Source organism: Cygnus atratus, chromosome 1 (assembly GCF_013377495.2).
Source record: "Cygnus atratus isolate AKBS03 ecotype Queensland, Australia chromosome 1, CAtr_DNAZoo_HiC_assembly, whole genome shotgun sequence".
Lineage (NCBI taxonomy): Eukaryota > Metazoa > Chordata > Aves > Anseriformes > Anatidae > Cygnus > Cygnus atratus.
Window position 1 is genome coordinate 143,308,641 of NC_066362.1, and position 19,869 is coordinate 143,328,509.

General features: G+C 42.1%; 1 protein-coding gene across 5 annotated transcripts in view; it reads right to left on the bottom strand.

The window, feature by feature from the left end:
- The window catches only part of ST6GAL2 (ST6 beta-galactoside alpha-2,6-sialyltransferase 2), a 53,499-nt gene extending 39,939 nt beyond the window's left edge, over positions 1-13,560 (bottom strand). The window contains exon 1 of one of the 5 annotated variants that reach the window (XM_035558117.2): positions 13,491-13,560. Coding sequence is in view for 2 of the 5 variants with exons in the window: in XM_035558113.2 (XP_035414006.1) it covers positions 12,260-12,292 (33 nt within the window). In the remaining 3 variants the exon portion in view is untranslated. Of the gene's footprint in view, positions 1-12,259; positions 13,005-13,071; positions 13,298-13,490 lie in introns of those variants that run through there. The other 4 variants (XM_035558115.2, XM_035558113.2, XM_050716432.1 and 1 more) reach the window with 4 other exon arrangements.
- Between the last annotated feature and the right edge of the window lie 6,309 nt (positions 13,561-19,869).

Sequence of the window (19,869 nt, forward strand, 5' to 3'; positions counted from 1 at the left end):
GACCTAATGTCCGTGGGCATAACTTTACTGACTGCTTTTGCACATAAATACTACCACCACAGGTTCATATTACAAATCAGATAGCTGGATACAATCACAGTTTAGTCTAAAGATGCTATAACTTTTACAGAATATCTTCTTTTTTAACCACTTTTTGAGATTGCAAAATCTCTTCAAACTGCTCAGAAAGCAGTGAAAATTAACAGTGACCTAATTTATGATGAAATGGACTTATACCAACTACTGATAATTTTTTTAAGCTTTAATTGTTAGAATTTGATACAGCTCTTTATGAATCCTGTCCAATGTGCTTTCACAATTCTCAATGGATAGTATTTATCTGACTTATTTACTAATTACTTTCAAATTACAAGTGTCCCTCAGGTCTGAATCATTTCTGATGAAAGAACAAGCAGCCTTGAATGGTTTTATGCCATGAGGGAAGAGAAATTAAAGGAAAAGAATTTCTACGGATCTGATCAAGCAAATGAAAATCTTGATCTCTTTGAAGTGTTTTCTAACTTTATCACCACATGCAGGTAACGATTTGCATCCGTTAAACCTTCCATGCCATCATTATGCCAAGGCCTCTGTTAATTTTTTTTCCATAAACAGAGATAACCATTAAAAGCTAGGGCAAAAGCAATATTCCAGACTGCAGACACTGTAAATGTCACCGTTTCCATGCAGAAACTGAGTATGGACAAGCACATAAAAAATAATCACATATTTTCAAGCCATTTAAACAGAACATGCCCAAGGGCACGCTATGGAGGAGCCAGCATTTCTGTCAGTAGGTACCATGCACAGTTTCCTCTCCAGCAGTCAGAGAACCCAAGCACACGTGAATTCTAATCCATCACTTCTCCGCCAAGCACACTGTTGTAAGGAACAGGCACACTAGCGTCTTTAGTTTAAAATCAATTTCACTTGGCTTGGACATCAGAGAATAAGGGAAAAATATACTTTTAATACATGACATTTGCTTTCTGAAAGCACTGTCTTTCTTGGAAAATGTAACACTGTTAACATAATATACACTTTATGTACTCTATAGAACTCTCTCTATAGCTACTATTTCTTCAGCATGTCAGCCACAACAGCTGACTAGTGACTCCAGATTACAGTTGTGTGTTTTTTTCCGGCATTACCATGTCACTATAACCACCTCTTGATTTCAGAAACCTCAGGAGGACCAGCATTCCTGTTCTGAACCATCTCCAAGACCTACAAACCTGTCACCCTTGCTGTAAGTCTTGACCCAATCTGCCTTTATCTTGATGACACTTTTATTTAGCACGCCTGTTTCCAAGTCACTTGACATTTTCCAGAGTCCTTCTAACGCATGGAACTTGAAATTTTCTTCTTTCATAACCTCACTTCAGATGGATGGAAACTATTCACCTCATTCTGGTTAGAAAGGTATTCCATTTCAAAGAACAAAAACGTAACTGTTTTCTTTAGCAAATCTGAATGAAAAATTCAATTTGAGTTTATATCCCAAAACCACAGTGGAGCTGATGTGGTATCACATATTACTTTCTGAGAAACTAATGGTTTGAGGTCACAAGCAATCCTCCTGTTGCTGTACTGTTACTGACCACACTTCTCCTTTACAGCCGATTCCAAACAACATGGGGGAGGGATCACATACGAAGGGGTTCCTAAGGACCAAGGTTGACTAATCCAGTAGCATGGCAAGGAAGACTTCATAATCTATGACATATACTTAGCGGCTACATTCTGCACTTACACTATAGCTTTCAGTTATGAAACCCCAGTACAGTCCATCTAACAGCTATGATTTTATGATCGTCTCTGCGTAGCTGTACCATTGTCCAGCTGTTAAGATTACTGCCTTATTTACTTAAAATGTTCAAAGTCAGTAAATAAGGAAATAAAATCAAGGGATGAATGGGAGTTTTATTTCAAATGTCATGCCATTTAATTATTGTTTAGAAAATAAATATGCAAGTTCAGAAACAGGGTTAAAGTGGCACTACCAAACAGTACTGTAGAGAGAGGACTTGGCTTTACTGAGTTTCTCGAGCTGGATCAGATGTCTATCTTAGCCATGCTGAATTACTCAGTAGTCAAGGCTATTACTATTGGCTGATTCCCTGATTAGCCATGGTACTGGTATGCCTGAGACCTTCCAAGCACAGCTGGTGCTTACTGCAGCAGTAGACAATGCTGTAATATTGCAGTGTTACAGGCTATGCAGTTTTCTGTCCCTTCTGTCATCTTGTGCAGTAAGTTTATGAAACTCCTTGGAAACTTTCATCCGCAGGCACTGGATGAAACAGCACCAGTAGTAACTCAAAGCTTTGCAGTTCAGCAGTCTGAAGAGTGCAGACACGCTATTGCTAGAAATGCCAAGAAGATAAAAATTCATTAGGCTGATCTCTTCCACTCTGGCCCTGCTTACTGAAGAAATCATTCAGGAAGTCTCTATGCAGAGCGCTACAGAGATGTGCAGTGACGCTTGAGCTAGCTCAGTAATCATAAGATACATACTCATACCTATACATCTTGCTTTCCATTTCCTTTTTGATAGCTATGGCTTTGGCCTTTTTGATAGCTATGGATTCACCACATGAAGAATCCTCAGGGCATTTTCAATTGCAAGTAGTTGATATTAAAAATAAATAAATAAATAAGAGTCTCTGTGTCACACATGACAAAAGCAAAATTCCATGAGTACAGTGTGCATGCAGTAGCTATGCCCTTATTTATCATGACGACCTTGCAAGAGCAATGCATATCCCAGTGACTGCAAGGCTTAATTATTTTAATTCCGTGGTCCAGGAGTTTTCAGCAGGGTTTCTCTGCTGCTTGCAGCTTTTGCAGAATGTAGCAGCATATCTGATCACTGGTTTAAGTAGCTGTGATCTCATTACACCCATCCTGCATTCTTCTCATTGGCTGTCTATATAGTGGCAGATTGATTTTTAGCTGGCTCTGTAGGCCTTTTTAGTGCTCCTAATAATAAAACGCCTGAGCAAAGAGAAAATCTTCTGATAGGTATTTTACACAGGCACACCCTTTCAGGAATTAACCCATGATAATCTTGACAAACAACTCCCTCCAGTACACATGCTAACATCAGTACAGACGGCAAACAGCACAAAGACTGTGCCTTGCGCGTACATGGAGCACCTCCTGGCCTCATGAAATGCAGACCTTAGAAGAGAGATCCTGCCTGAAACGGTCTTAACAAACAGTGATCCACGGCACTTTGTCTCTTCACAAAGCAGCACCTCTGGACTTCCACTGAGCTTCTCCTGGTGCTTTTAAACTTTAGCCCAGGAAAGAAAAATACAATCAAGCAATAACTTCAAACACTCGCAACTGCTGCTTCAGGGTGAAGGCTCATTCCAGCTTGACATCTGTTCCAGCCCTGCTCACTCTGACTATAAAGTGACTCAGTCAAACTAATTCAGTGTCTTTAAATACAGCATATTTAGAGGCTTTTCCTCATTGTCATCTGTTTGGCTTAATACAACAATAGTAAGTATCTGCAATGGCTTGCTCTGGTCTTCACATCATCCAGGAACCAGCACTGAGAGTGGAAGAAAGGGATGGTACATAACCAGGTCTCATTCCCACACAGGAAGAAATTACAGCCAGGGCACCCCCAGCTTAAGAAATAAGAGGCACTTTAAGGCCCATGAACGTTTTCTCTGTATTTTTAATGCCTATCTTAAATTTTGCAATTTTAGCAGCTAAATGCCTCAGGCTACAGTTGTTTGGACATAAGGAAGAGTAGCTCAAGAACAAACATGGAAAAAATTGCTGCCAATCTTAGGCTATTGCCACCTTCATGGCTTTCCATGGCAGGAGCTGCTACCAAGAAAACTCTGAACTGAAGGACAAGATGGCCATCAATGAGATTTAAAAAAAAAAAAAAACCCACACCTATTTTTTTTAACTTATTTTTTATACTCAAGAAAGTATAACTAGGCTGACAGAGAGACTCCCTTTTGCCAAGCAGAGATGTAAAAAGCTATATTAAACAGTGAGCTCTCAAACCAGACAGTCCAAAAATCTCTCTCCACTTATAGCAAGGTGGAAGCAGGACTCAAACTGACTCCTTCTGGTATGGATACAGGGCTAATGTTTCTGTCTCACCACATTTGCCTGTACATAGCCATACACCATTTGGCTCCAAGCTATACTGCCCTAAATTTATGCTTTAAAAAAGAAAATAATAAAAAAAAATCAATAGTAGAAATGTGGTTGGCCCGAACAAGAAATAGCAGTGAACAATTAAGATGGAATGAATATCCACTATGCAGAAATAGTTCTAACAGAGAGATTAGCTTTCTATAACAGGCTCCAGTTTTAACCTTCGTAACTTCAACAAAGTAAAACCCAGTCACATGAAATTTCACAGTCACGATCTTGTGCCAAGGAAAGCTTCTCTGGAAAGTTTGAGGTAGATCAGCCAAGGCATCTTGGAGATATGAGAGTTCCAGAAAAGTGAGGTGTTCTACATTTCTTGGACTGTATCCTAATTTTTTTTGGCTCGTCATAACTTAAAAATGGTTGGCTTAGACATTCCAAATTTGCTTGGCTACTACTGGTGCCTTTGGCTAGTTGCAGGCTATTTTATTACTAAATGTGGGTTTGTGCAAATTCTGAGCACTGCAGTTGTTAACACCACATGTTGGCTTGTATATACTGTAGGCAAGCCAGTCTGGCCCACTTCAGCCTCCTTCATCACCTCATCAGCTATGCTCAGGAGGCAGTGCCAAAGCTCAAGACCCTTCCCTCAGGTCCAATGGGATGTAAGAACTTGGCTAGACTTTACAGTCTCCATGGGGGAGCTCTGTTTCTCCAGGCTGAAGAGAAATGGTCCAAGGGTGCTTCCAAGCTTTGCCAGTACCAAAGTACCTCTTGGAAAGCTCAGCACACACCACGCACAGACGGTTTCCTCCCCAGACTTTGTATTGTCTGTTTACCATTCCTTCAATCCTCACTTAGCCTTATTGTCCCAAAGAACATCCCCATAACTCCCAAATCCCCCCTTCTCCATGGATTACTGATTCAATCTATTTTTCAATTCCACAACAGTTGCAAACTCCTTGCAGGGGTCTGGGTGCTTCTGCAGCTTACTCCCTCTCTTTGCTCTTCTCCCTCAGTTTCCAAGAGCCTCTTGCAGACTGGGAGCCTCGTGCACATAGACACAATGTACCTCATTAAACTTCTGGGCAGGAAACCCAGGGGGAAGATCTCAGCCCTCAAGAAGCAAATTTCCCCCAAACAAACTAACAGCTTTGATGAACCCTGGAAAGATTCTGAGTAAGGAATTTGCTCCTGGTGGGAATTGCTCTGTTCACAAACTTGATTTTGACAACGGATACTATAGCAACCTCATGCATCTCTTGACACAGCCTTCGGCATGGTCAACTACTTTAAACAATTATCCGTAATCTTTGACATTTCCTTTGACAATGACTATCACCTCCAGAGTCACCAGGAAAATAAGCAGTGCACAGCTGATCAGTGGTGGAAAACATTAGGACATTAAAAACACTTCTGAGTGAAGTATGTTTCTACACAGAACGTGCCTCAGTTACAAAGAGGCCTATTCTTTTGGAGATGCACACATGCATGACTCCCATTCATAGGAGTTATGCGAGTGCATTGAAAGCAGAATAGACTTGAAAGTGTCTACATTTACCAAACATCGATCCCACACAGAAGTGCCTTTTAAGAATTACATTCTTTGACCTACTGCAACTTACTTTTGCTCTTCAGAAACAAAAGGCTTTGCAACCACCTACATTTAAAGAAGCTGTGAGATGAGCACATGCACACACAAAACCCATAAAATATAAATGACAAATAAATAGGAAGAACTGAAGTTTTATTCACACTTCTCATCCAGTTGTGTATTTATCAGAACTCCTATATCTATCTGTTCCATCATCTTTTAAATGTGGATAATCAAGGCCAGCCTGGATGAGACTTTGAGCAACCTCATCTAATGAAAACTGTCCCTGGCTATGGCAGGGGCGTTGAAACTAGATGATCTTTGGTCCCTTCCAACCATTCTATGATTCTCTGATTCTGCCTCAAAGGTTTGCTCTTCTCAAGAAAGACCATGCAAAGTTCAGTCAAGTTTATACACAGCCCTGCAGTGGATCAGCACAAGCATATGGAGCTCCAAAGAAAGCTGCAGGAGGAGGACTCCTCCAGTCTCCCACAGAACTCCTGCCAGGAGCAGCCCCCCCTGCCCTTTGGAAAGGTATGCTACCTCATCAGCTCCAGGGGCCGCTGCATGAGCTAATAAAAAGAGCATGAGGAGGATCTGCAGGCACTTTCCTCCCCACATCAATCCACAGAGGACCAGTCACAGTCTGACCCTAACTTAACACTTGGGCTGTAAACTTACTTAACACTTGTATAAGAATTTATTTTTTCAAACATACTGATGGCAGCATATGGCCCATCGACAGGTTTATTATTATAAGACACTTTTTCCACCAGGTTATAGTCTTTTTTATAAACATATGTTTCAGCACATAATAAAACCCTTAAGAACCGTTTCTGAAACATAATCACTACACAGGCACAGAAACTACTTTTCAAGGTTTGTCGAGATAATGAAAGAAACAATCTTTTAAGGGACTTCCAGTTTTCTAAATGTCTTTTAAATCTAAGGCAATTGAGAGTTATGTATGTTCAAAAAGGAAAGAAAAAAAAGGAAAAAAAAAATCACCACTTCGTCAAAATAATCATTTTTATATTTAGTAAAACTTCTCCTTCCTTTAAGCAGACCTTTAAACTATGCTTTAAATCAGAACACATGTTTTATGGGTGAATGATAAGCTTCTGGAAAAAGGTGGCATATTATAAAGCAAATGTCAACATCACACAGCTACCGTCATGCAAACTCAGCAGTGTAAAACCGCTCTTCATATTCTGTGCCCTTCAGCAGCACTAGTACAAGGTCTGTGTGTGGAGCCAACGTAGTCAGAGCATGGCCTTGCATCTCCATATACTGTGTTATATCAAGTTAAATGTTTAAAAGCATGTCACTATTTGATTTCCCCATAAACCACATCTGTGTTCTTAAGAAATAATGTTTGTTTATGCAGATATAATGCAATTTCTCTGCTAGTACTTAAGATTTTAGAAAGACCTTATGTTGTACAGTGCTTTCTTCAATAAGAACAGTACACATTTTTTTTTTCAATAAATTCCTGCATTCCTCTTATTCTTAATGCTTCTTCTATAATGCCTTGCGACATACTTAGCCCAAGCAGGCTTTGTTTTAAAACCAACTTCTTCAATATATCAAAATATGACCTAACGCATGCATGCTTCCCAAGAGATTTGCTTCCTACCATCCACGTTTATTGTCTCCTGTTGAAAAGAGCCTGCAGCTGGAATACAAACAAGAAATTGCATGCATCTATATCCAAATCCCACCTAAATTCAGTGCGAGACCTCTAACTGAATTTAGGGGACCAGGGATCAGGCCTCGAGTTTGCTGAAGACACTAGAGGCCTTCTAGACTATATGGTAGAAGATGTCAAATGCTCCTGAAGTGCTTGAAAATATTTTGCAACTCATGTCAACATTTCATTAGTATTTATTCTATATGGGGGAATACTGAGCACTTGTTTGTTTTTTTTCCCTCCCACAACGATACTCATCATAAAACATAGGTGTTTAAAGACAGTGGAAAAAATAATCAGTCACTAGCACATTTGAAATTTAAACAAAGAAAAAAAACACACAATTTTATCATAGGCATACTGTTATAATTGGCATGCATGAGCATACATTCAAAGGAAACTCATTTGTTAAAATTAACCACCAACTTCTCAGGCAATTTGTCAGTAACTACAATCAAGTCTGGACATGATTAGCTTCACTGGGAGATACAGCGTGCCCTCTAAAATGCTTCCACAGGCTGACACCCAAAACCAGTGAAGGCTTTGAAGAGTCTGCAAGCAACTTCAGCTGGAGCCAGGACCTGATCAACTCGGCTGTGCGCTCTACTTCTTTCTGCTTTTACGGATTAAGCCTTTATAGGAGAGACAGGCTAACAATGCCAGCAATAAAATGCGCTCTCTCCACAAGCAGACGGAGCACGATTAGCAATCACGCTTCCCTGTGCTGGAAGTGTTTGGAAACACTTAACTGGCAGGATGGTTTTTAGGCTAAGACGAAACATGATGTGCTTGTTAGCCACTCTAACGAGTCCTTCGACAAGGGGGCTGGCTCTGCTCAGCTAATTGAGACGGCTGCTTCAGTGCTGCAGAAACCTGTCTATTAGAAACCACATTTCACAGGTGACTGAACAGCCATCAGATGGTTGCAGCTTTCATTTGTTACTGACCCGCGTTCACTGCCTCAGCCTCAGGGTGGAAGGCACAATCTCCCCTTACCAGCTCGGAGCTGAACAAGTCCTCTCTGCATAGTGAATTATAAAATGTCAACAATATTTTCCAGATTCGCAAGGTATTGCATTGAAACAGTGTTTTGGACTAGCATCTTACTGAGGAACCAGTCTGATGATTTCTATGGAGACGACTTTGTGGATGCATTTTACTCATAAAGCGTCAAATTCTGCACTTCTTGGCTATGCAAATACCTGAAGAATGCGGGCATTCTGTACCATTATCATAGAATACATCATTGAGTATCTATAGATTAAAGGTGTTTACTTTGGTTCCTGTCCTTCAGGACGCATCACTGGTGGTGAAGAGACTTGATATTTCGTAGGAAGAGGATCAGAGCCTTTGTTGAGGAACAGATATGACAGGGACCAGACCAATAGTTATCCTTCCAGCAATGGGCTGAAAGGCAGCTTCACTACCAAAATTTAGTAGAGAACTTAGCATAGCAGAGTTACTTTAAACTGAGGATCCTATAAAGATCCCGTATCTAATTTTACACCCTTTGGACCCTTGGCTCCTTGAATAACACAATGGATTTGCAAAGCTGCAGAACAAACCACCGCATGTCACAAAGTCCTCTACACCTGGTTGGTCACTTATCTTCCACCCAGACTGACACATAGCACAGGGGAAGAAGAAACTCTGCTTTTCCCAGTTAACAGCCATTTGGTTCACATGATTTTGCGTTCAGTCTCCAGAGAGCACTCACAGCCACTTCACAACTCTAGCTATAAAACATCCTAATCTCCTATAGACTTATACTATTTAATACAACAAACAGCGGATTGCACAAAACCTGTTGTGAATCCTACCACTATGACAACTGCAGATCTATACAATAAATAACATTTACTTTTCTTTACATTTAGATCCCTCAAGTGCAACCTTCCAGAAAGCACAATGCAGTAACACAGACATCCAGCTGTAAGGTCGCATCTTCAACGAAATATAACAGCAGTAAGGACCAACACGTCCCAGAGCCCAGCACCACTGCACTCCCTCAGCTCCCACTGAATTTTTGGCAGTCTTTGGCAATGTGGAAGATTTAGCCTCTCCAAAGCGACTGGCATCGAAAAGGGCTTTGAAGGCCTGTAGACAAACAGGCTCTATCAGAGCATCTGTTAGGAGCAAGTTCCCAAGGTCAAGGACCCTCATCAAGAATACTGACAACAGCTCCCTGACATTTAACTCTTCCAGCATTTATCCCTCCAGAAACAGCCAATCTTTGTAAAATGTATACAACAAACATAATGATTTTGGCATGCATTGCCCTCAGGGCCAAGTATTGAAGCACTGTTTATAATCTATATACAATTTTCAGGCCAAATAAAAATAAAGCTGAATTTCTTTTCAACATTGTTTTTCTCCAGAATGTTACTGATCAAGAAAAAACAGTTTTCAATGCTTGCACCACAGAAAAGACTGGATCTGAAATATAAAATGGTCATAAGACTTATACCTAGTATCAGTTTTTTTTTCTCTATATTATTCTCAGATATAATATGGTAGTTTTATTCAGCTTTTCACATGGCCTTGGTACCCTAAATATGGCAGCATGAGTTCTACTGGAGGAAGACAGTATTTATTACAAAATTATTCACGTGTTTCATTGCATATAATAAGAGTTTGCTGTATCCAAACCCTTTACTGTAAATTCTTCATGGAACAGATTTTGTTCTATGCTGCTACTTTTACATTCTTAAAATAATTTTCAAGATACAGAACGCCACTGGAAAAAATAGTTTTAACTTCATTACTGTATTACTACCAACAAGATTACACAGCAACTAACTTCTTTTTGGTTACACAAATTGGAAACGTAGTGGCACAACTGCAAATGAGAACCTAAAAAGTGCAAAATTCAGGAAAAAGCCATGCATGCAGCTGCTCCAAAAATAACCATGGTCAGATAAAAGTCTGAAAGCAATTATTTTAACCGTGTATATTGTACACAGACCACTGCACTAAGCTTCTATAATTAAACAAGACAAAAGGTCATATGGTGCCTAACAAACCATTTACTACATTAATTACATTCAAGTGTGGCAGTCTAATGCTTCGTAATAACTAACAACAAGGGAAATAATTTAAAGAAAAGTATCTGATGTTGTAAATTTTGTTTTCCATTCATCAGTACCAATGCTACTAGCAAGTCTTTCTAGTACACTTCAAAAGCACAAAAGGGATACTGCTTAGTGTCAGGAAGAGCTTTTTAAGGGTTGTAAACCTTTGCTCAGAGGAACCCAGCAGTCTTACTTGACAGAAATTATTTCTGCACTACAAAAGTAATGCCAGATTTTGCATTCCTTGAATCAAGTCCCCTACGCCTTTTTCCGAAGTTACCAAGTCACAGGAGCGCTTTTTTTTTTTGTAGCAGCAACAGCATCTCAACAGACCTTCACAACTCAGATTTATTTCTGACTCTGTTCCCCAGATTTGCCTTCACACTAATCACAAATCATGTGTACACATCTGCAATTTTAACAGTATTTGCAGCAATTTTTCATCAAGATAATTAATATTAGAGGGGTACTTAATATATTTTGGCTTCTTGTAATGCCATTAGTAGCTAAACACGAGGAAAAGGAGCCAACACCATATGCCCAAATAGTTCAATGCGGACTGCCAGACAATTGCTTAACAAATACAGAAAAGTGCCCAGAACACAGTCTGAATATTACTGCAGAGAGATTTACATACAATTTCTGATGGACAAGTAGTATTCCAAAAACTCATGTAAAACCCAGTATGCTCTATTTATATAAAGTAACTGACACACACAGCATCAATTTGGAATACAATCATTAGGATACTATCAACAGGATGCTGGTTTTTTTCTTATTTAATTTCACTAATCTGAAATAGAAACAACAACAAAAATATATCTATAGGACTAGAATTATTTTATATTTTGCTTACATTTTTATTGGGAAATAGTATATCCAGTTTTATTTATACACAACTCTGTGTTTAATCTAAGAGTGCATAGGAAACAATCACTGTGAAGATTTCAAAGGACAGAGATAAGGTAAACATGGTTATAATTTCCTATGTTTCTACTGGGATACTTATGTATGCAAACGCAACATCCTTTTAAGTTCATTTTGTAAAGTTTCTATAATACTTTCCCTGGTTGCTTGGCCTTTCTTTTCCTCTCCTCAGTAGAAAAGGGATCACGAAACATAGATGTTGAGGTCTGCAACAAACCTCTAACATTTTGTACACATCCCCCAACCCTGAATGTGCAATATGGACAATGCTGGGAAATCCTGTCCTCTGCCCAGATGAACTGTAGAAGAAAAAAAAAAGAGTTTTCTTAGTGCCCATCAGGAGTTGTGGAGGTCATAAACTCCATCACAGAAGACTTCTGCCTACAAATAGGTGAAAGTCTGCACTTACAGGATCTCAAACCCAGCACTTTCACAGCAAATGGGAAGTGAAGCTGAGGTCTGCTAGGATGTACCTTTGTGTTTGAATAGACAGGCAGGACCTCACCTCCAGACTCTCCGAGAGCAATTTCATCACATCATCTTCCAGCAGTGCAACTTTCAGTCCTAGCAAGACACACGCTAAACCAGCAGGTAACCACCACAGCATTTCCAGTCAAATCATCACAAAAGCAAATCTGAAGGAAAAAGATACCTAAATACCTCTAAACTGGATTTAAAGTTAAAAAATACATATGTACTCTTAGCAAATTTGCAAAAGCTTCATCTTTAAATGCAAAAACATAGTAATTCTTTCCCCCCGCCCGAAAGCCCCCCCTCCCCTTTATCAAAATGAGCTGAATTACTTTTCAATGAGCTTTCCAAGACAAATATAAATATACGTATGAAAATTACCTGGACGCAGACACCACGCCTGGAAAGTTTCATTGCAAAGGGTTAAAGTTCAGAAAGTTTGCAAGACTGAAAAAGGGAAAGCAGACTGAAAAGCTAGCGAAAACCTTAACCTTGAGGTCTGCTGCTGCCTCCAGCATATTACTTAATATTTCTTCCTCGATGAAGAAATGAGATGACTAAATCTTACTCCAACAGTTATCAAGTAACATACTCAAACGAGTAAGCTAGCAAATTTTATTTCTAGTACTAAGTGAAACACATTACCATGACAGAATAAACCACAAATGATAGTGGAGCATTACAGAAGATAATGTTCCCAGTAAAATATACAAGTGGTCCACAAAAGTGATCTATGTTGCTTATTAGAGGTAAATTCAAAGAAACCTTATTTTTTCCTCTGAGAATATCGATTTTTATATGCTAATACGATTGCTAACTACTTATAAGCGCGATCTGCACAAGCAAATGTAGAACTAATAAAATAAGCCCTGAAAAAGCAACCGCAAGAAAAGGTCTCATTGAGATTCCTGGAAAGCACCGCTTCCCCAAACACATCTATTCAAGCCCTTTAAGCAGGCGAGCCCTTCCCCAAAACACACCCCGCGCACTCCCCGCCTGAAAACTGTTAGAGCCAAGAAGCCACCGAGCCGTGCCACCTCCAGTCCCTACGGCTGCACGGAGAGGGTTTTCCTCCCTCCCAGCGAAAGGCTGCGGAGCAGAAACCCTCCCCCTTCGGAATAAAACCCCAAAAAAACACCACGAAGCCGACGAAGCACCAAAAGTGCCCTCCTCCCGGGGGTGCCCCTACGTACCTCCGGGGGCGCTCGGGGCGTTGCGGGGCGCTGCCCCCCGAAGCTCAGCAGCAGCAGTAGGAGCAGGAGCAGCAGCAGGAGGAGCAGGAGCAGCTTCCCACAAGTTGCCGCTCCCCCCGCATGCTGGTAGCCGCCGCACGCACAAAGCGCAGGGGCTTGGGGAGGGAAGGGGGGGGGGGCGGCGGCGACGGGCGGCACCCCCACTCCCCCCGCATCGCGACGGAGGTGACACGGGGGGCTCACGGCGGCACCGCCCCCCCCCCCTTCCCTCCCACCCACCCACTCGCCCGCCCGCCCTCCCGCTCTCAGGAGCCGCCCCCCGCAAGAGGCCAGCTCCCCGCCCGAGCACCCCCTTCGTTCCCAGCCGCTCCCGGGATGGGGACCCTCCCCCCCACCTTTGCTCTCCCCCCCGCCGTTACCTTTGGATGGGGAGGGGGGGGCTGCCCCTGAGCCGTGCCGTGCCGCGCCGCCCGGCCTCATTGTTCGGGGAGGGGGCGGCCCCCGGCGGGAGGGGCCGGGCGCTGCGGTGAAGGGGGTGGAGGGGCACCTTCCCTTCCCCCGGAGTGGGGGGGGGGGCAGCGCTAAGCTTTTGGGGGGCCGTGGCGGAGGAGCTGGAGGCGGCCGAGCTGCCGCCAGGGCTCCCGAGGAGGGCGCGGTGGGAGGGAGGTGAGCGGGCGGGGGCCGGGCCGGCAGCGAAGCGCCCCCCTCCGCATCGGGGAGATGGCTGTGGGGGGCTTAGGGGGGCTGTGGGGGGCCGAGATGGAAAGTTGGAGGCACCCCGAGCCGGGCAGATGGGACTCCCGCAGCTGCAAACGGCTTCGGCTCTTTAAGGTTAGGCTGCGGTAATTAAAGGGAATTATTTGAAGCCCAAAGGTCTCCCGAGGAAGAACCGCCTTAACCCGCTCGTAAAAGCGGCGAGGAAAACAAGGCAGCACCCGGCCGCTAGATCCGCGAGCACAAAGGAAACGAGGGATCAAGTAGGTGGTAAAGGGGCTGCGGGAAATCCGCGCTCCCACCGCTGTGCCCGCACGGCACCCATCGCCCCTGCTCTACTCGCAGCGCCGGGGAGGGCGAGAAATGTTCCCAGTGCAATTGTTGCTATCCCTTCTCAGCTTGCTGAGCATCTAAAAACACCCCGGAGCATAGTTGGCTGCCTTTGTTTAGATCGACTCGTGTTTTACTTAGCCTACTCCAAGGAAGTTTTCACCTAGGAGTAATCAGCACAATGCTTCGATAACCTTGATTGTGCCGGATCTAAGCTTTAAAAAGTGTTCGGGTAACTGGTAACGCCACTCTGACTCTCACTGTGCCCATATTTGCTGAGAGTAAGATGATCAGAACAACGTCCCTGCAAAAGGCATGCCTTCAAAGCATGGAAAGAAGTGCTGAAACCGAAACAAATAGTACTAAAGCAAAAAAAGATGCAGTTAGCTAAACTGAGATGTAACTTTGGAAATAGAAGAAAAAAGACGCAAGGATGTGAAAGAAAAACACGATCAGGAAGGGGTTAACATTTAAAAAAAATATGGTTGTTGAAATAATACTCCACGCCAAAAGCAAATAATGACTGTAAATCCCAGAGAAGTTCATCCATTTATTTATTCCATTTAAGTGGGAAGTTTCATGAATTGCAAAGCAATTAATGAATAAAAATGGCATTATTTTTTTTCTTCTCAGCCTAGGACATTGGCAAAACAAATTTCAAACCTAGAGCTAATTTCTTCTAAACTATAAAAATCCTAATCCATTGGTGTGACGAATTATGTGATACAACTGCTTTGATTGTCTCGCATAAGTGAGATAGGACTGAAACAGACTGCGATGTAGAAATATATACAGATTGGTGCTATGGATGCATTGCTGCTTGAGGGATATTCCTGAATACCATTCCTTCAGAAATCTAAATTTATAAACATAACTAGCAATTAAGTAATGGATTTTTATTTTTTTCCCCCTAGGCTTGCTGCAACTATCTATGAGACAATGTGCTGGCTCATACAATAAACCACAGGCACATGTTTTAAGAAAGACAGTAAAAGGTAGATACCGCTCACTCTTTTTTAAATTATTATTTAATTAATTGTTTTTGAAATAGGAATCTAAATTTGTAGAGCTCCACAGACTTTCCCATCTGTTACTATTTAAAAATGTGCAGTTCTTTAGTATGCTCATTTTAAATAGACAGGTGAAATAGAATTCCAGTTTGGTGTAGAATGTAAATGAATAGCATAAATTAAGTGAGCATTAGAGGAAAGCCAGTAGTGCTAAGATACTCTACATGGGAAACTAAGATAGTTTAAACACTATCAGGAGAGCTTGTCACCCAAAGACTCCCCTCTCTGAGCAAAAGACTTCCAGAATGGGCTCTTGGATTGGTGACAGATAGTGCTGGTTGAGCACAATTTGTATTGACTGCAGTGGGAGCCGTACCTACACATCTAAATGTAAAATTTATCTGCAGGAGGCAGGTGGAGTTAGTCTGCAGTCCGCGAAGGTTTGCTTTTGCCTTTGACATTTCACTTTTAACTTAGACTCTGAACTCCAGAACAGGAGAGAGCTTGCCATCCTGTATTTCTCACCATTGGCCTAATTCTGTCTTCCAATAGAGTGATGTAATTAAGAATAACCTCCCTGGAAATCAGGAGAGTGAACTGGGATAAGGTCGGTGAGATCAGCATCAGGCCCCAGTGATGCTGGAGCAGCCCGTGGAACAGTCTGAGATCTGAGGACAAAGTAATTGCTGAAGAGTCCCGGGTGGCAAAGAATTTGCTTTCACATGTTCACAGCTTGAGGAATTTGTCTTTTATATAAATTGATAACAATGGGGTAAAGTTATGCACAGATGCCGTTGCTTTGTTACTGAGTTTAACGAGTGGTATAGGTGCATCTATCACTTTGTTTTGTTACAGTGTTAGAGCAACACATATAAATAAAGGGGATAAATAACCCGATTCACTATGGGTAAGAGTCCCAGTATATTAAAAGCTGTGACACGGAGAAAGCTTTTGCCTCTCCTGGAAAAAGTTTTATAACACTTCTTTGCAGTCATCATTTAAACTGGCAGGGTACAGTACACAAAGATCCTTAAAGCCCTTGCACAGACTCAATCGGCCTTTTCAAAATACTTCCATGGTGAATACAGCTCCACCGAATTACAGGGGAATTTTTCTATTGACTTTACCAAAGTGAAGTTTCACCCAAGTAATTGCTATTTTATTTTAGAACTATTCTGGCTTTGGACAAAAGAGGTGCTCCTAAGGTTGCGAGTAAACACTCGCAGACCATGCACTGCCCGTTTCTCATGGTTCCCTGACAGTTTTCTGCCATTTGTCCCTGATGGGACGCATGTGCTGGTTTGCTGCTCTCTTTCTGTGAACCCTGAAATGGCCTGGGGCTGCACACCAGCCCTGTTTGAGTTGGGAAGGACAGAGCACACCACAGCCTGATCCCTTTAGCATCCCCAGAGGTGGCAAGTCTTCAAGTCCTTCAATATCACTGCTGCAGGCACAGCTCCTCTGTCCGGGCATCACCTTCCTGCTGCGCCCACCCTGCGGGACACTGGGATCCTCATTAGTACTCATCTGCCCTCTGTGTCTAATCATCGGGTACGTTTTTAACAAACTGCAGGTACTGCTGCCGGCTTCCATGCACCTCAGGCGCATTTTGGTGTTGCGGTTGCTCAGATGCAGATGTGGATTTAGGAACGGAGCCTACTGAGCTCAATTAGCAGCTATCCCTTAGGAGGGAGCATGGCCTGGTTTCTTTTTCTCATATCATCTCGTGGCAGATGACTGGGAGAATTGCTTTCACTCAAAAAAGAAAGCCATTTTTGCCCTTCAGAAACATCCTGATGAAATTCTCACGGGCTCACTGGCTTAGTTTTAGAAGTGTGCATGCATCCGGCTGGGCTCAGGGTGGTTCTTGCACCCTGGCTGAAGGGCACTGGTGCATGTACAGGGTGTTTCTAAGCACTCCCATCTCTCTGTACGAAACAGATGGAGAAAAAAAAGGGGAGGTTACTCACCAGCATGACATGGAGTCATCTCTGAAGGAAATGTGTATACTGTCACTTGTGTGTCTGGAAAGCCAGCCCAGTTACAGCCCGGTGTTTGTTCCATCTCAGCAAGGTGCAGTAGGAAATGCAGCAGGAGTGGACTTGGAGCCTGCCACCGAGTGTAAGCTGCACCATCTCTGAAGCAGCCCTGGGACTCAAAGATATCAGGGATATTACTTCTTTCTAGTTTTCTCTGCTCTTGAGAAAAAGCCTTAACTTACTGCTGGCCTGACCTGTGTTAATAAATAATTCTTATATTTCAGTACTGGCTCAGGAGTGGAAGCTGGTAAGAAACTCACAGCCTATTCTTTGCTTTACTCTCCCCTGTATTTGCCCTAGGCAAGAAGCATGAACTCCCATGACCACAGCGTAGACTTTCAGCCAGACCAGGGTCACCTGTCCATTTGTTTACCTGCTTGCACAGCCACATAGGTTGAGCCATAGCCCACTTCTGTGATTTCTCTCTGTCAAGGAGCTGGATTCATAAGAGATGACAAAAAGCTGAAATGAAAAGACAAAGATACCACGCCTGTCTTCAGCTCAAATTTTCTGCCCATTTTCATATTATTTCAGAAGTCATCCCCACGTTTGGTAAAAGTTGAGCTTCAGTTGCATTTTGCTGGTAAAAGGGTTGGGGGTTTCCATGTCAGCAGGGCTGGGAGCTCCCTCTGGTGCTCCATCCCACTGACCCCAGGTGACATCCTCTGAACTCTATAGGCAGAGTCAGGCAGGAAAAGCCACAAACATCATAAAGCTCCATCCTTCATATTAATGAGATTGCAAAGCCTTCATGAGCAAAAGAGTGTAGCATCCTAAGGATGCATGCAGGAAAACATTCCTGAAGTCTGGTTGCTTTGATAAACTCAGACAATGCTCTCATACACCTTTCTGCTGAAGGTGTGGAAGATTCTCTTTCCCCCCATTACTATTTATAGTATTGTTCCTTGATTCCTTGTTGCTTTTAATACAAGCTTAGGACACTAAAATAACTTGCAGCCTTTAGACATCTTTTATTAAAAATCAGTCAATGCAAAACTTTGCTGGAATTCAAGAACTGGATATTCTGGATATGTAAATAAACCTCTAGAGATAGACGAGTTTTGGAGCAAACCTTGTACACAAAATTACTCAAAATTAATCTCTGCCTGTACTCTGTGTGGTTGTGATTTATGGAGGCATTATTGACGAGCTGCAGTGGGCTGGCTTTTCAGTTGAGAAGGTTAACTGAAATAAACAGGCTTTTATGAAGCAGGTTTTTGAAGAAAAAAATCTGCCACATCTGCTGAATCATCAAGAAAGGAGAATGGAACAAAAAAAGTTGGTTTTGAAATGACAGCTCTCTCAATGTGCAGTGGGGTACCGCCTTCCAATGAAGAAATACATATTTATTGGGATAGAGTTATCAGCAGTGAGGTAAATAAGTAAATATTGTGGGCTCGCAATTTTAAGTGCCAGCTCGGAGGCGGCCCGACATATACAGAGAGGCCAGGGCAGCAAGCAGGGTCAGGATTCACTAGGTCAGGACAGGCAGCCATGCAACCACGCGGCAAGTTGTGTACCTGCTTAGATGAAAAGCAGCCTCTCATGTTTTGCCATCAAGAACCCTCATGTTTGAAGGGATCTAGAGTGTTATTCTGCCTGTCCTCATCACCACAGCCAGCATCTGCCTTAACAGATTACTGGTTTATCTGGTGTAATGGGAAGGACCAAAAATGTGCCCCTATACTTCAAAAGCTCTCAAAAATTCATTCTGAATGCCTGCCACTGCTCCAAGAGACCCTCCACGTGTTTGGCCACTAACCATGGGCACTTGCAGTTCAAGGGCAATGTGCAAGGTTTATACAGGCAGAGAAGTGTCTCTCAAATTAGCAGCCACTGAGGGCAGGATTCATATCCTGAAGTGCAATAGTAGCATTGCAGAAGTCATGTATACTGTTTGCACTTAGTTAGGAACTGAGAAAGTTAGTTTTCTGAGTTGCTTTACATTTTGAAAATGGGTCAGCTTTTTCTTGTTGATTTAAAATGCAAGGGAGCTTTCCTAGGAGTAGCGTGGTTGCTGGTTATTCATTGCTAGTTATTGCTAGTATACCATTTCATGTAACTTTGTAGCTGGACTGGGAAATGCTGCCATGTTTTTTGCTGTATGGAACCTTAAAAAAGACAACTTCTTCTTCTCAGTGGGAGAGTACAGATAGATCAGCATAGCAAAGCAGTTCTCGTCATGCATACTTTCCAAATGCTTCAAGACAAATTAAGAAATATGAACAGTACTGTGGTTTAATGCCTATTTGCATATGTCCAGGCTATGTATCATAATTTGTATATGCGAATACATGTTTAAAGATAGTTAACAATTAAATTTCTCATTTTGTATCCAACTGTCTCAAAGAGAGTCAGCATTTTTTACCCTGCTTTGTTAAAAGGAAGAGATGGAAAAACTCATTCCTATCTTGCTTTGGTATTTTGAGATCAGAACTTTACAGTGAAAACATTACATTGTTTGTTTAAATAATAAAAGTAGAAGGTCTGATGTTAATCTGGGGAAACAACCTTTAGTCTGCTTTATTTTGTGTTCCCCACCTTTTTGGCAACACAGAAGATACCATACAACTTCACTCTCCCTTGCCAGGCACTTGAATATGTTGCAGTTACATCTGCAAATGTCAAATATGTTGCAGGAACTGGTTAAATAGAAGCTATTATATGAAAAATGGGAAAGTAAATAGAGACATACAAGAAAAGCT